Consider the following 18,415-nt stretch of genomic DNA (forward strand, 5'->3'; position numbering starts at 1 on the left):
CAATAAGTTAAACTTTTTAAAATAGTGTTTAAATGTATATGCAATTGTAAGAATGTAAATTGAGAAATTTTGACAACTACTACTGATTTACCCCGAATCCTATACCTCTATATTCGTTGGGGCTTTCAGATTACTTTTAACTTTTAGATCTACCAGGGTGGATTGATTTAAATCAGTCTGATTTAAATCACGATTTAAATCACTTGATTTTTTAAATAAAAATCGCTGATTTAAATCAAATTCCGAAATAAAATAATTTAAAGTGAAAATAAGTAAAAATCCCGTTTCTGTTGTATTAGTTCGGTTATGGAAGTTAATAATTATGATACAATGAGACTCAAATGTACAGTATGTACAGCATAGTATGAAAACGTGTCATGCACAGGATGATTAGGGGAAATCCCGTTTTGAACGGGCAACGGAGCAATACTGCTTTCTTTTCTTCGTAACAATGGGTTTGGGTTTTTAAATCGTTAACTATTCCAACGGGGAAATCACCATCGACATTTGAGACGAAAATTGTTTCGCGTGCGCGTCTGCTTGTTTGTTCCCAGATAATAGGGCGTATATAGAGGGGTCCTATCCCCTCTCCGATTTTTTTTTTAAAGATTTATAATTTTAGGTGAAATTTATGTATTTCGTGCCTCAAGCTAGTTTCAATTTTTTAAAAAATATGCCCCTACCAAATATCAGTAACTTTTATGAAAAAAAGTGACATTTTCATAAATGTTTCTATACTTTTTCCTTAATGCTTAACCTTTTAAATTATATTACCTATTTTTATCCTATTAAAAATTGAATCTTCATTATTCGATTAAAAAAGTACCAATGAACCTTTTTACTTCGTTTTTTTTTCCAAGACTGACGGCACTGTAGAATATGTTACATATGCTTTCACGCCTTTCTGCGTCGAGACATAGTGTGTGATGATATCATAAATTTAAAAAGATATTTTTTTTATGCCTATTATTATTATTTTTCGGCTGGCTTACAGTTTGCATTCAAAAGACTGAAATTTTGCACACTCGTTCAGTGCACCCCTTAGTATTTTTCAGATGTTTTCAGATCTCTGCGTGAAAACAGGGAGGCCCAGAGGAAAAATGTAAATAATAATAATAATAATAATAATAATAATAATAATAATAATAATAATAATAATAATAATAATAAAATAAAAAAAGCTTTTTCCGTAATTCAGATGGAGACATATGAATGGTACCGTTTGAAACGCTGTTCTATTCTGAAGAGAATGACGTACACACAATGATCCTAGGATAAATAGGGATGTTTCAGGAAACTGTTGCCTGAGATCCTGTTTTATAAGGGAACCTGGGGATTTGGGGGATATTTTTCGCGGGCTTACATTTGCACCTAGAAGATTGAAATTTTGCACATTTATTCAATGCACCCCTTAGTATTTCCCAGTTCATTTTGAGATATGTGCGTTAACACAAGGGAGTCCAGAGGGGATCAAAATTTAAAAAAAAAAAAGTCAGAAAAAACATTTTCTCTCAAAATTTCCCGCTTCAGGGGCATGATAGGGAAATCTGAATGTTACCGTTTCAAAAGCTGTTCTATTCTAAAGAGAGTGATGTATGCACCATGATCCTAGGATAAATAGGGATGATGATGTAGCTGCTTGACTGAAAGTCTATAATTTTCCTTTTAAAAAAGCCATAATTTAAAAGGGTTAAGAAACAATGATTGGGATTAACAGAGGTTAACAATTGGGGATTAATTCAAAATTCTATCCTAATACTTTCACTTAAATGGCATAATTAGCATTTAATACTAATTCCTAATGCTTTTTCTTCAGTTCGCGACTTGTAATTTACGAGGAGAAAGATTTGATTTAAATCAAAAAAATCGATTTAAATAAAAAAAATCAACAAAAATGATTTTTTTTTAAAAAAAATCATGATTTTTTTCCACCCTGAGATCTACAAATAGTAACTTAATTGCCGTTATGATAAAGTGAAGATTTTTTTCTTTCACAATATCTTCAATAAATTTAAAATAACAGTAAACAATTCTTCATATAAGAGAGGGGGCCATAAGTTTTTCGGCCTGAAACTTAGTTTAAAAATGGTTCTAGTTCCAATGCCACAGATTCTAAAAATGTACGTTTAGCAGGCATAAGAGGATCGTGAACACCTGATTTCACTTTGTTCACGGTGCAATTTTGGGGAAGTTCAGTATCAGGACTTTCAATAAAACCTTTCACATTTTCAAATATTTTTAAAGCTCTTTCTACACAATCAATAGTTTCCGCCCATCGAACTTCACAAAAGTTTTTGGAAAACAATTTCTTCTGAATTTTCACTGTTCTTACAAAATGAAACAAACACTCCTCTTCGGGCTGGTGATACACTGAATAAGTGATAAAGACTTCGTAAAAACTTGTTGAGGTTTCATTCAACCATTAAATGTCCGCTTAAAAGAGCATCGAGTAGCACATGCAAACCACAGGATCCAATTTGTAGAAGTTTGGTTTCACTTCCCTGTATCTATATTTCAGTTTGTAGAGAAGTTAGAAACTTCCAGTTGACATTGAGTCCATCCATGCTTATTTGAACTCTTGGTCAAATCAAAACCCTTAGGGGAAGCTTCTTTAAATTTCAAAGTTACCCTATATAAAAAACAAGGAGTCAAGTACCTTGTTGTAACACTATTCAGTTGGATCAAAAAATCGCACATGCAGGTCCATTTGACCTTTCCCAGCAATTTTGTTAAACGACTCGTCAAATGCAACAACAAAATATTCACAATTTTCCAAGCTGGTTGTAAGTTTTTTTTTTTTTTTTTTTTTTTCCTGCATAAATGAGGCAATACCATAACATATAGTGTAGCTACATTTAACAGGCCCCCTGTGAAAATTGTTACTGTCTAGAAACAGTCTGAATATGAAAGCCATTGTTTTTACACGAATTGTAACTATCTTTGCAGTTGAAAATATATATATATATTACTTAAAAATATTACAAATTACTACCTGAATTCAGGATATGATATATTAAATCTTCGATCCATGCTCCAAGTTATGTACAAAAATGTTCCTAAAATGCTTCCTGAAAGGAAATGCTAACAATACTATCTGTTAGGGTACACTGGAGCATGTTTTGTCCTCAGTTTTCTTCATTGGACATCGGGATTTAAATTTTATCATATATTCTTTAAAAAAAAAAAAAAAAAAAAAAGTTTACAGTTTATTACAGTGTGAAAAAGTATTGAGTAGTAGCAAATTACCCTCATTTACTTAACAAAACTTCTACACCATTATGTTCCCAACAGAAAGAAATGCCACCTTTTATAATGAAGTGTAACAAATCAAAATATCTTCATAAATTACTTTCTTAATATTAGAAATAATGTTGTGGACAACGATACATGAAGTATTAACTATTTTACTTAACAAGTTTACATACTATAAATATAACTCTTGAAACTCAACGAAAATCATTTATTTGTAGTGCCTCTTTCGACAAATAATGGCTGGATTATTGGCTTATTTTAACAAATAGGTAAAACGGATAGTTTCATTTCCTGAGAAAAAGCCCCAATTATCCTTGATTTCCAGGTTAGCCAGGTTAAGCACCATTTTCCCTGACATTTGCCCGTCGGTTCATTTTCCCTGGCTTTTCCCTGCTCTCCAGATTTGTAAGAACCCTGATTAGTTCATACATAAATATTAAAAAATAACCTTATACTTTCTCCTTTACTTTTAACTTGTGGGTTTTTAAAAGGATATTTTAGTTAAGTAGCTATAGCTCCCATACTATTTACACGAGCAACACAAAAGGTGCCATGCATGTGCGTGTTTAATATACGTGGAAAGCGAACCTTGGGATAATTCGAAGTGTTTTCTGTTATATATATATTTCATCAAATTTTGCATTGTTAAACGGGATACGGAAATCATTTTGCCCCTCGTATCTATTAAGGATATCACAATGAAATTAGGCACACACTTGAGCTATATCTCTCAGTATTTTTCATGGTACATTGTGTTTGTGTACTCTTAGTTGGAGCTGTTCCAAAGGGCGCAAAATTTCCAGAATGAATATTGTGGAAGGGAATTTCTGGAATAATACCAAATTTCTCTTTCCACGTTCGTCAAACACGCGTGCGCATGGTACTTTGTGAAAGTTTGTCTGGTTTTGAAGAAAATGTACGAACCGTGTTGCTCGTGCGAATAGTGCTGAAGCCGTATCTAAGTAATTAAAAGCCTTAAATTTCCTTTTAGAAAGCCTCACTTTAAAAGGGATAAATGTAATACAGTGCTTATGTAAATAGATTATATCTGCGATTCAATATGGAATGTAGTAGACAGGCTGTTTCCTGTGTTGTAACCTGAACACAAGAAAGCCATTGCAGATTTAAAAAATGAATTTATTTGTTTCCAATAATAGGTGTGAATGGCAATCAACAATAAGATCACATACAGTATTGTAAAGGTTATTTGCTGTCTTCTGAATTGCTTACCAAAAATTAAAATCATATATAAAGACACGATTTTGTGATTAATAAGAATTCGTAATTTCGTTATAAAAATGTGCGTAAAGCGGGATAAAATCGATGAATAAAAATTTAATGTAAGAACACTATTTTCCTTGGCAATTATAATTAGTTAGCTTTTATTTCACCTTAATTTCCACTCATCAATCATCATGACATGAACTTATACATGACTATATTAAACAATATTTGAGTTTTTAAAAAATGACACAAATCTTGACTTATGCAAATAACACGTAAGCATTGTTTCAGTGTTTTCTGGTGTTAAATTTGTTCTTTTATCGGTATGTCATTGTAAGAAGAGAGAGCCCCCTCCACATCAACATTCAAAATTGATATGTACCATTAGTTGGAGACACTTTCCAGCGAGGGGGGCGCGGTGGCTCAGTGGTAGAGCGTTCACCTCCGGTGCTTGGGGTCCCTGGTTCGATCCCAGCTCGCGCCGTATGGACTTTGTGGTGGACAAACACCGTGCTCGTGGGTTTTCTCTGGGTTCTCCCGTTTCCTCCCACTTTCTTCATTCTATCATTTCATTCATTTCTCATCATCACCGTCTCCTTTAGCCTAACCGGCATAAGCGTGGGACGTAAAACTCAAAGATTTTATTTCATTTACTTTCCAGCAATTTCTGAATGCTCATCTAACATACCCCGTAACACTGCGTCCACACTATGCACTTCACCAGTAAATACCGTTTGAAGCTCATTCTGCATGTAAAATTTCAAAAATTCACGGTGGTCTATTTTCTCAAAAATGGGGAATTTCGTGGAATATCGAGACTTGTTTCAAATTTCGCGCTTAATCGCAAGCGTTATATAGCCTTAAAAAAAAAAAAAAAAAAAAAAAAAAAAATTAGGTTCACAACACTTTCATACAAAACTGATACATTTCGCGTTTTCATGTGTCACCAAAAAATCGTGTCACTAATCATACACATTAACGAAGTGTTCCCTTCAAGCACTTTCGCTAAACTTCATCAAATGAAAGGAGAGAGAGAAAAATAAATACTTAAAAAAATAAGTAGCTGTCAAAGGTCCAGTTAGCCTTTGATCTCCATCTTGATCTCCATATAGTGCTTTGTTTTCTAATAATTCGTTCATTCTTCATTCTCGCTTCTCCTATTGTTCCAACTCCACTTCCGTACAGATATACCGTGTTTTCCTGAAAATAAGACCTAAACAGAAAATAAACCCTAGCATAACTTTTCAGATTGCTCTACTTCAAGAATAAGCCCTACCTCAAACCTTTGATCAAAATTTATAATGCTCGTTTCTCTCTAAGCACGATACTAACGGTTAAGCTTCCAGTTGATAGGTATAGTCTTCCAGAAAATGAACCCTAATCCTTCTTTTGGAATATATATTTTCGGAGAAGCATGATAGCTGCTAATCAGTCTGACAATGATTCTTGTCCAGGAAGGAAATATAAAGGAGACAGTTCTGCAGTATGGTGTGTGATCTTGTTGTTCATCACAATTTTGTATTCCGTGGGAAACACTCAACATACCAATTTTTACAACGTTTCATACATAAAATGTAAATGATTTCATTTGCAGCGACTGCTTGTGTGCATAGTTCACTACTGCAAAACAATCTAAAGCGTACGTTGTTTTTAGGTGTCGAGGTTTCCTGCAGAAGATCGTGGGTGTATCTGTGATCCCTTATTTGTGGTGTAAGCTGGGAGAAGCTGTGAATAAGGAAAGGGGTCAGGTGATGGGCGAGTTACTCGCTGTTGTCGGCCATCAAGTGGAGCACGTGCTTTCCATTGAAGTCCCACAGGTCTTCAATGCTTTTCAGGTAAACATTTCTACTCTGTTCTTTTTGTTCAAATTATATATTTCAGTGTAGATAATAGAAGAGTAACAAAGAAGAATGAAAAGAAATAACATTTTGCTTCTTCTAGAAAGCTCAGAGTAAAGTAAAAGAAAATATAAGGTATTTTATTTTATTTTATTTTATTTTTTTTATTTTTCAGATTTTTAATCCGTGTTTTCATCACTGGATAATTACTTCCGTTGAAATTTCGCAGTTTGTGTTTTGCAAATGAGAATCGTAATTTTAATTTTCGTGCTGATGGAGTTTTCTCTCTTTTCATTTTCACTTAAAATCAACCGTTTCGCAATAGTGTAATGAAGTGTTTCTCAAACTGTGGTCTTCGGACCACAATAAGTCCTCAATGTATGTTCTTGTGCTGCTCTTTCATTGAATATTTAGTCCAAAACAGACAAAGGAGGTAAAATTCACTTGATTAAATTTTTGTTTTAAAGTTAAAACATTCAGTTTATTTATTTTCGATATTTTAACATTGTTATTTGATACTGTTATTTGATACATAATATGCTTTCATAAATAAGTTGATTAGGTGATGAATTGACTCTGCACAGTTAGTTATAAAAGAAAGGCCTCTTCTAATAATTTTCCAGGAGGTAATGTACTTAAAATAGAAGCTATATTACTTCATTGAACTAATACTGATACACACAAGAAGTGAAAGTTGCTGACTGGACCGGGACTCGAACCTGGGACCTCCGGCATACCGTTTCGATGAGTTAACCACTACGCCACCCAGTCCACTTCCCTCAGCAACCATCCACTCTCTGTGTTGCGGTCGGTGCTCACATGTGTGTTATAGAATTTACACCTATAGGGGATTCTTGTGTGGAAAAAAAGAGATTGTTTCCTACTTTCATTAGTATATAATGCTGATACGTTGTAAAAGAAAAACATTACCCAGATTGATTAGATTATACAAATAATAGATTATAATTTAAAAAGGTAAATATACAAATTCTCATGGGTCATGTTGATGAATTATTAGAAAATATCTTTGAAAGTTTTTTGAAGTGTGTATGTTTTCATTTATTAATAGTGTATAAAGTTAACAGAATGTTAATTAATAAAAGTGATCCCCAGCTGAATAAAGTTTGAGTAACGCTGACACAATGAATTTCCTCCGTACGAAAAGATAACTTATTATTCTTCAATCTGTAGCGTTTGCTTTAAGATCACTTACATTATTCGTTTTAAATAGAATCTTCCTGTGCCTCTCAAATACAATGAATGAAATAAGGAATTGTTTAAAGAAAAAAATCAGTGGTTACTTAATGCTTGTACTTCCATTACTGGTGGTCATTGAAAGCACGGAGGAGGAAACGTGCACATTGATCATAGTATTCATAATATTAAAGCAAGTGTCTAAGTAAAATCAAATTATAATCACAAAACATTTGACTCAGAAAATGTGCAGGTATATTGTAAAGTATGAATTCCATATGATTCATTTGAAAATTCTCTGTAACAAATATTTAGTAAAAGTGTCACAGGTAAATAGAGACTTGTAAGTTGATACTTACGCAAATTGTTGCTCTCACTTTTAATTTCAATTCTTTTATATTATTTGTATCACATAGTTCTCCCCTGCAATTTAAATCTAGGGGGAAAAGCAAAAGAAATGTGAAAAGAATAAGAAAGACCTGCCTAGCTGTGGAAGAGGAGTGCAGTAATACTGTAGCTAATGTGGTTGCTGAGGTTCTTTTGTCTACTGTTCATTCTAGATTATATCATAGGCAATCAAAACAAACTTTCCATCTCCCCACTTCTTTGTCATTGCAGGACGATAAAAGAAGTCGCTGATCTCTACAGGGAGAGTACTTTTTTTCTTTTTTTTTTTTTTTTTAAATATACTACCGTATAAAATTAAATTTTTCTGCAATTTACTTGTACCTGCATTGGTATTCCTTTTAGCCACTAACAAATTACTATTTTTAATTTTTGCTTTTAAAAGAACTCTTCATTTATTATTTATGTACTATAAAGGTTTGACTTTAGCCATATTTTTTAAAATTGAGTTTCTAAAAATAAGAAAACATTTGTTATGAAGTTCACTTCCATGATTCACTTTAAAGAGTCGGAAGAGGTTGTGAATCAAATCAATCGCGTTCAAATTCTACCTTTTTCTTTCTTTCTTTTTTCTGTGAGAACATTTATTTAAAAGAGGGCCGAGCGAAGCACGTGTTGTTTTCTTAGCATTTCAAGTTTGTCGTTATCGTGTTAGCACTGTGATACTTTTCCCATGCAAATTGTATTTCTCTTGGATTCCATAGTAATATGAATTAATTGTATTAATACAGTGAGTACCAATTCAACTCCCAACGCTGCCGTCGTTTGCAACTCATTTCACAACTCCGACTTCTTTGTGGTGGACAAATACTGTGTGTGTGGGTTTTCTCGGGGTTCTCCGGTTTCCTCCCACTGTCATCATTCCACCATTTCATTCATTTCTCATAATCACCGTCTCCTTTAGCCTAACCGGCATAATCGTGAGACGTAAAACTCAAAAGATTTCATTTCATTTCATTTACAATCCCGACTACTAAGAAAGCAAGAACTGTTGATTTAAATTCACCAACTGACAGACTCTATGGCCTATGGAAACCGGAGGTTCGATGCCGCATACACAAAAGCTTCCCACTGATTTCTATCCTTAGCCAACTGGATCCAGTTTCTACTTTGTATTCCTATTTCTGCGAGATCATGTTAATATTGTTCTCCCATCTGCGCCTAGACATTCCTAATGGAAATTTTGTTATTGGGTTTCCATTTGAAACCCTGAAAGTGTTCCTACTTCCTTCCATTCTGGGTAAATGACCTGCTCACCTGAGCCTTCTAGACTTGATGACCCTAATAATGTTTTTTAAACCGTGTACATTACGTAGTTCGTCGTTATGAAGTTTCCGCCATTCCCCATTCCCGTTCTTCTTTGGTCCGAATATTCGTCTCAGGATTTTATTCTCAAATACTTCTAGTGTGCGTTCTTTCCTCAGAGGAAGCGATCGTGTTTCGCAACCCATTTAAATTCACTAATTATACTAAAAGATGCATTTCTTATTTCACTAATACAGGTAAATTTAATAAAGCATTTTAAACTATGTAGAGCTATTATGGAAATTCGAGTTAAATCTTTAGATGTATTTATATAGATTCTGTCTCCGCGCTTGGAAAGAGGAACACCAAAATTCACGTGTATCAGACTACATGCATCAGCGTGATGCGGAAGGAGAGGGAACCTTGTTTTCATCTGCTGTTACCTTATCTGGAATTAACTATAGTGATGGTATGTCTCACGCTGGAATAGAGTGGCAGAGGTATAGGAACATAAGAAAAGGTTTTAATACATTTTTTGCAATATTGTTAACTTCCGTCATCACGGCTTCAGGGAGAAGTGAGATGCTGGAATTAAAAAAGGAGTGACATGGAAATAAACGTTAAAGGCACCAAAAGAATGCTAATTGGAACAAAGCTGTCGGTATCGAATATAGAAGTAGACGGGAAGAAGTAGGATAGGTGACTAGTTTTCTGTATTTGGTTAATATTGTTAGTGAAGACATAAAGTGCGAATGTATGAAATAAAAGCAAGGATAGGAATGGCGAACCAAGCGTTTTCGGTAAAGAAAATTACATTTTGTGGAACTTTGAATAAAGAATTAAGAGACTCATAAAGCGTTTCGTTTTCATTTGCTTGATTAGAGTTTAGTGTCCGTTTCAGCAGTGAGGTTATATGAGACTTGGACTTATAGCTTAACGTGAGATTCGAATCACATGAGCTCCCACCAGAAATCGAACCTGGGTCTCCCGCGTCATAGACGCGAATGCTAACCATATAGCCGAGAAGGAGCTTTGGAAATGTTTCGTGTGGGGCTTTGTATTGTATAGGACAGAAAACAGACACTACGCAAAAACAACGAAAAAAGACTGGAGGCTTTCGAAATGTAGGTATGGAGAAGAATGGGAAGAATTAGTTGGGTCGAGCGGAATACAACTGAGCGAAGTGTTACGAATAGTAGGGTAGAAAACTATTTTGGAAATAATTAAAAATAGGAAAATAGAGATTGGAACACTGGTCGAGAAAGAACTATATCCTGAGAGACATAGAGAGTAAGTTGTTTGTTTATTAAAGATGAGCGTTTCTTTTCGGCACGCGGGTTATGTGAAACGTGGATTTACATTTTGAGGTTTAATCGAAACAATCATAATGTGTTGAGTGTCCTTCAACCGGGAATTGAATCCGAGACCACGCGTGCTATCCACTGGATTACCGGTGAGGGCAAAGGAAAGAGTGAGAAGGATGATTAATTCTCAATATTGTCAGGTAATTGGTGAAATTCCTGTGTGTGTTCCAGTTTCAGCTTTTACAGTTTGATTTAACAAAATATTTGAAATTACTTTGATAACGAATCTTGTGTTACATGTGTTGTGGTTAAATCTGAAAAAAAAAATGTCTGATTTTCTTTCGTGTAGAGCTGTGGAGTGTCCATTACCGTATTGTGCCAGCAGTGGTTGAGACAGTGTTTGTGGAATGTGTTAGATTGGCCTCAGATCACCCACTTCATGGCTCTGGCCGTGCTTCATGAACCGGACTACATTGTCTACTACTGTGTCAGCCTTGTGAAACATCTCCAAGCGACCGTCCTCCAAGCAGCTAGCAATAAGAATTTATGGGAGTGCTTGAAGGTTAGTCTCGAGAAGCAACCTCTTGTCATTTTTATTCATTATACTAACTTATACAATAAGGATATTCAGCATACAGAAAAACATTTATTCAGTTCAAAATATTTCACTATATTCCATTGAGCCTTTGCGTTTGAAAGTAAGAACAAATAAAGTCTTTCTTTAAAAAGTAAATTGGTTCTGCCTAAAACTGTAGTGACATGAACTCATTTGTTTCCAGTTTACTGAGAATCACGCATTAGGTAGGCAATCATTGTATATGATACATCGTCAAGTGCATATGATGAAGTATACATGATGCAATCTGAGTTCTATTTTTTTTTTTTAAGGAGATTAAATCTGTTTTTGAGTCAAAGTAGTGGTATAAGTTTATAGTAGTAGTCATCGGTGGCTAGACCGACTGCTCCTCCCCCCTCCCTTTTCCCTGTAGAATTCTCTCCAATGATGTTTTTTTTTTTTTTTTTTCGGATTGATGCTGTTTTTTACATTCTGATGATATTCACAAATATTACATATTTTCTGTTCTTAAGATTCAAGTGATATAAAATCATCATCATCATCATAATTTTTTCCTTCAACAGCTCATAAATTTAGTTTTTCACCGTTTTTAATATACACTTGTAAATTATTTTCTTTTCTCCGTAAAAAGAGAAAAGTACGTATTGATATAGGCATTAAATTCATAAGCAATGGCTGAGTGCACTGCTTGTTCAAACGAGCAATATGTATATTATTAATATTTTAGTTTAATAAAATGAAGAAGCGAAATCTTGAAATAAAATAGTTCAAGGATCGTTTAATATACGCTTGGAAGGAATATTTCTGGTTTAAACTGGTTGCAGTGCCGATCATGTTCCGTTTCTATTATTATTATATCTATTATATATTATTTCTATTAATATAATAATAATAATTATTTCCTTTCTTACTTACTCCCAGAAAAGTATCATGCACAATATTTTATGCATTAAATATGGAAGCGGTAAAAATTTCGTCATATGTTTGAATTGTTACCTACTTCATTTAAAAATTTCTTGCTATTGAAAGCGTATAACAGTTGTGGATGGATAGGGTTCCGTTAGTGACCATAGAACGTGGAAAGCAAGGCTTCAGTGGGGCGTTAAAAACCCTTCCATACCCGGGGTCTGCGAGACCGTTATCACCGCCACTGTGGTAGCTACTTTGAGGTCATCAAATACAATGGGTTAAAGAAAAAAAACAAAAAGCCAGATATGAAGTCATAATTTTAAAATTATATTTTTAGTACTTAAGTTCGTACTAAAGATGATGTGTATGTAATACTTGACAGAAATGGTAAATCAAGCTTTGTAATCTGTAAAAATGGCAAATGAAGTTCCTTTTCTTCTGTAAATGCCCTTAGGATGCAAAATAATAAAATAGCGTTACACTAGCTGAACCTACGCTCTCTATACAGCGCATCATTCATATATGAGCATGAGTCACCTTGTTATTCCTCACATCTGTACATGTCCCTTTACAGACACAAGTGAAAGACATCTTGATAAAAATTGGCAAGAGATACCATAAAGGGGAGATTTTGTCGATGACTTTTTCAGTATCTCGCACCGTTTGCAAAATTTGAGCCTACTTCCGGTTCGAGTTTTTAATTCATATATGATCAGGGTTTTCTTTCTTCTTGCATGCAGTGTGTAATAAGCAAAAACATTACACACACAATTAATTATAATGTCAGTGATATATGGTACTCATTGGGCAAAACACTCCAAACAATAAAGATTCAACTTACTGTTAGAGTGGAGAAATGGCTATCCTTCGTGTCTCACTATCATTTGGCCATGAAATAAACACCTGAGAAGTATGCAACCCCTGTATACTACTATGTGGTGTTGGAATGTATAGTGTGTAGGAAATGATGCTTTAGTTTTTTTCTTTTTTCATTTCAACACTTTCAGTGTACCCGTAAAAATGTAATAAAAGTGGACAATCTACACAAAATTTGCAATCGATCAGTGAAAACGTCATCTTTCTAGAGCCTGTAGTTTCCGAGATCTCATTGTCGAAAGGATTGGCCACAAACATATAAACATCCACAAACGTATAGCTTAAAAGAACTCCAAAGATGGCAGCACAATTCATTTGCATTGATTTTGCAGAAGGCTTATTAAAATACAAAGGCTTTGAACAATAATTTAAAAGAATAAACTATGGAAAAGATCTCTTTTAAGTAATTTATTTAAAGTACACATACTTTAAAATATTTGTCTTTGTTATAAACGTGAAATCACAAATAACCGTAAATCAAAGGGATGAAATTAAAAGTTATAGGTTGGAGCTCAGGCGCTTTTGTTGGTTTTGTAGCATTTTAATATATAGATCATTATATCTTACCTTTATAATTAAGATTAAATCCGAAATATAAGATGGCCCACAAACTAGTTGGCAACATTGTACAGTATTTTGTAATGTAAATTTGAAATACAAACGAAAAGTTTGTTAGTTAACATGTTTGGATTCCAAACTAGCAATAGAGATAGTGCTCGAGTATGTAAGATATGCCTACGAAAGGTATTCAAAGTGACTTCTATTCTGTTAGATGCAAAGTTCAGATCTTCGCAACAGTTAAGCAAAAAAATTTGTCAGAAATTTTCACAGAGTGTGGGTTTCCAAATTCAGGTTGATTTCGTCCCTTGAAATGTTTTACATCATGAATTTTTAGGGAGTTTTTTCTGAATATCTTCGCGGGAAAATGGTGTAATGTTTGGAAAATGATCCTCGAGCAATTCAAGATCATGATTAGAGGCACGAGTTTTTCGCAATGCGCGATAAAACGAAATGCGTCAGAATTAAGTAATTTTCACTTTCTTGACGTTTTATGATTTTCTATATGTATTTTCATTGGTTTCCATTGCGCGATAAAACGTGAAATTGACAGCTTTGCGCGAAATTTCTAACAATACGAGATATAACGCGAAATTTTAAAAATACGTTTTCATTACTTTAAAAACTCTAGTTTTCCGCTGGCGGAACGGTAAAACGTGTCATGAACTGTGCATTTGGGTGATTAGGACACGACTACAGAGAACATGTTGCTCATTAGCTATCACCATCGCAGCTGGATGGGGAGTTCCAAAGTGATTATTGATTAAAGTTTGTTGTACATGCACTTACATATGTGTAGCTTCCAACAAGCAATGTCAATTGTGAATTTTTCAAGTATGGACTGATGATAAGTGACAAACGTGCAACAATGAAGGAGGAAAATGTGGAAACATGTAACATGCTGATGTTTAATTCTTAAATGCGACTTATGCCTATGTGTTTTTAGAAAACAGCAAAACTTCCGTACTCATAGTAACTTTAGTTACTTATTTTCCGCAGTTTGATTTGAAAAAAATATACATTTCTATCAATGAAATTGACATTGTCAAGTGAAATATTCAGTGTATTTTGTTTTTAGCTAATTAATGGTTTATGTTTATAGCGATCTATGAATAAAAAGGAACAATTGTATAAATGACAGGGAATTCTTGTCCACAAGAGATACTAAAGGCGAAACAGTATTTGGAAAATTCGACAAAACGCGAAATATGATAAACGAAACGCGAAATTTTCAAATTCTTAGTGCGAAAAATTCGTGCCCCTAATCATCATCATATTGATTATGGCCATGCTTCTACTACATTTGCAGCACAAACAGACGCTGTTCTTTGTTGTCAACGAACATAAGTACTAACAGGGGAAGGGGGGCTCACATAAACAATAACTTACCTCACACGAGTGTTTCATCACTGGTAGTGTGGAACGAAGTATGGGAGCTACTGCTCTAGTCGAGTAGCTACTATGCGGGTCAAACTAGAGTCTAATAAATGCTAGTGACAGGGTGTCTATCGGTCACGAAAGTATTTGGAAAATTTTGCTCTATAAAACGTCAAAGTTCACCACCAAAAATGTCTATGCTCGGCTTTAGACGCTACCAAATCGCAAGCAAAGTCGTTTTAATCGCATTCGGCCTAATTCGCACCCGAATTCGCTCTTGAAAATATTAGGAAATTTTATGATTTGGTAAAGAAAAGGTCACGAAAAAGTCACGAAATTTCATTTTGGAATTTTAGTAGACACCCTGTAGTGTCAGCTGGCTGATATTTGGGGCACATATTGAAGAAAGTATATTTACTCATATTTTCTGAGTTAAATTCTAGAACTTTATTTTTATGTGAGGTAAATTCCATTTTAAGAAACGGAGGAAAAATACTATTGTAAGTTATTGTCAGGATGTTTGTAATTGAAGATTTAGTATGTTTTACACTTATCGAAGAAATTTTTGTTCAAGAAATATAGTGTTAGTATTTAATAATCTTTTGTCAACATAGTTATGCGATCCTTTTTCTCAGGTGAATCAAGTGAAGAAGTTCCATGTGGAAGAATATTTACCTTTTATGGAAAAGCTTTCGAAGAAGTATCGACAGAGCATCCTCCAAGATATGCTGTCGCATCAAGCCAAAGACAAATGGACATATGAGCTACGAAACACATAATACGGCAGCTATTGTATTTGTTGCTGTGATCTCACTATGAACGTTTGTGATATGATTTTCTGTGTTTGAGCCAAATACGTTATTGACTGTTAAGTTGTTTTTTTTAAACTAGAACAGTGTTACCAATGTACACATAAAAAATGCATTTATTGTTAAACAGTTACATTTGCAATGAACAGTTTCATTTCAGAATGTTCGTAACCTACTCTGATACTAAGACTACCTTCTTTTCTTCTTCTTCTTGTTGTCTTAGCCCTTTCCAGTGGTGTAGTGGCAAACGTGTGCGCCTTTGGTGGACGTAGTCTCGGGTTCGATTCCCGGTGGAAGGGCACAAAAATTTAATTTCACAATCATTAGTTCCCTTAATTTAAAAGGCATAATTGTGGGATGTTACCCTAAAAAACACTGATTTTAATTGTTTTGAAATGTATTTGAGATTCAACAGGAATCTTAAGTTAGGGAATACGGTTGTTTAGTGGTACAGTGCTTACCTTTGCTACGAATGGTCTCTGGTTCGATCCTAGGCCATGAGAGTTTGTTGTAGACACCGTGAGTTTTGTAGGAGTTCTTCCGTTTCCCCCACCAACTCTCTTATAATCATTGATGCTCCGTTTTTGGCTTAAAGGAGAAAAGTCGAAGCTGAAGAAGTAACTATAGTGCTGCCAAAATGTCTTGAGCCGTGGCAAAAATGCGAACTAAAGCTCATCCTCGGCATACCCACGCGTTGAGCCAGTAAGGGTTCAGCTGTTGCTAAGCGAGAGATCCTTAGCGAAAGAGAGTGGAATTCCTTCAGTCGACAGCAGCGCTCAGAACGGAAGACTAGTTGTCAACTCAATGTGGTATATCTATAATTATAATTTGTAGTTGCACGGATCCAATTTCAGTAAAGTAAGTCATACACTCAAAAACTGTTGTGAGTTCCGTTCCCACTTTTCCTTGCATGTTTGAAAATATTCCAGAGATGGAAGTACGTCTTCGCGTAATTTTCTAGTCAATGCAAAATGATACTGAGTAACCTACTTAGTGTTTTTCAGCTGATAACTACTTATTAAATGGATAGAAAACATTTCAAAATATACGTACACAGCATTTACCTTTGTGTGTTTTTGTTGTGATGATCAACTTCGTCTTAACCCTTTAGCGCGCAGCTTTGCATATATGTAAAGTTTACTTTGAAATTGTATTGCACCGCGTAGTTTCTAGTTCGGTCATAGAAAAGGAGCTTTGCGTATCAGCTAACATGTCCTTTCACTAATGAAGTTCTGAATTTCCCGCTAGATGTCATAGCCAGTGTTGGTCTCTTTGTATTACTTGCTGCACGCGGAGTTGTCATATTGTCATCTTTGAGCTTGCTTTGCTCGTTTAGGTGAACACCTTTTGAACTGTTGATTTTTTCTATGTTAGACAGAAGTGTAATGAGTGCAAGTATGCTGACATTCCTCACGTTTTATTGGTTCTATCTAGTTTTAATGGACTTTGCATATGCGAACGCGTAACTTTGCATACACCCTATGTGCAAACTCTAAAATATCCCATAGACCACACATTATTTGCATTAGCTGTTTTTTTAAAAAAATCCTTTGTTTCCTACACAAAACCCACTCCAAATAAAAAATTAAAAAAAATCAGTTTGATCGGAAAAAAGGGTGCGTTAAACGGTTAAATTCTACTGTATATCCCGGCATAATGCATAACTGTTCTTCTTCAGGTGGTTTTCTAAGCCAAATTTGAGGATGTTGGATTATTCACGTTCTAATGTGTAGCACTTCAGTAGCAATAGCCAATTTGTAACTTCGGTATTTCACCAAACGAGAAAAGCACTGTAGCAAATTTTATTTAAACTATTCGCTGAGCAAAACAATACGTGCCTGATGAAGCAAAAATGGATGGTTGGTTTTACAATAAATGTTTTGTTCAACGAATAGTTTCAATCAAATTTAAATCTATAGAAACCAAAGCTTGTACAATGGAAAATATTATTTTATCAAAATATTTTGTCTATTTCCTATCCTCTATAAATATGACAAAAGTGTTGTTTTTATCCAATATAAGCCAATTTCTTTTTCAGGTTATTTTTACTCGTCATCTAGTAAATTATCGGAAGTTCGATCGAACTCATAATTTACTTTGACAACGGGTAACGTATCGGCAGCTCAGACTATTTCTGAATTTGATGAAGCACTGTTTTTTACATATGAGCGCGGTGGCTCAGTGGTAAAGCGTTCACCTCTGGTGCATGAGGTCCTTGGTTAGATCCCAGCTTGCGCCAAGTGAGCTTTGTGGTGGACAAACCTCGTGTGCGTGGGTTTTCTCGGGATTCTCTCGTTTCCTTCCACTTTCTTCATTCGATCTTTTTTTTTTTCATTTCTCATCAACACCGTCTCTTTTAGCCTAGTCGGCATAACCGTGGGACGTAAAGTTTAAAGATTCATTTCGTTTTTTGGTTTCTACATAATTATTCAGAGAAATTTTACAATTACGTTTTGATTTACTTATGTTTAGAAAATCCGGAATCAAAATTGGCTGGACTGGTGAGCATCTTCAACTGTAATTCATTACACGTAAGTTGATACGCAAAAAACACAAACTTCCCTACACTCAGTTTACGTTGCAAAAGGGAAAAACAAGTCATTCATCATGTTAGGTAGGGGAAGTTGTTTAAGATACAGTATCCTGTCAAATCGGAATTACCACCTCGTTATTGCTTATCTTTTTTTAGCAATTATCGACAACTGATACAAATAACTATAGTCAATTTTTTATTATTATTTAAGTACTAAAGATTTGACTTTAGTCCTATTTGTAAATTCATTTACTATAAATAACAAATCAAGTTAATTTCCATGATTCTTCTATTTAACATTTGGAAAAATTCCT

The 18,415-nt window shown here is 34.5% G+C and overlaps 1 protein-coding gene across 1 annotated transcript in view; it reads left to right on the forward strand.

Annotated features, from left to right (window-relative positions):
* LOC145669477 (protein broad-minded-like) overlaps window positions 1–15,710 on the forward strand; it is a 37,154-nt gene extending 21,444 nt beyond the window's left edge. Inside the window, exons 6-8 of the mRNA XM_081737652.1 lie at window positions 6,131–6,311; window positions 10,812–11,024; window positions 15,395–15,710. Coding sequence (XP_081593778.1) covers window positions 6,131–6,311; window positions 10,812–11,024; window positions 15,395–15,538 — 538 coding nt within the window. The 3' untranslated portion in view covers window positions 15,539–15,710. The remainder of the gene's footprint in view (window positions 1–6,130; window positions 6,312–10,811; window positions 11,025–15,394) is intronic.
* Window positions 15,711–18,415: the final 2,705 nt, after the last annotated feature.

The sequence above is a fragment of the Thermobia domestica genome, chromosome 14, assembly GCF_964235325.1.
Source record: "Thermobia domestica chromosome 14, izTheDome1.hap1.1, whole genome shotgun sequence".
Lineage (NCBI taxonomy): Eukaryota > Metazoa > Arthropoda > Insecta > Zygentoma > Lepismatidae > Thermobia > Thermobia domestica.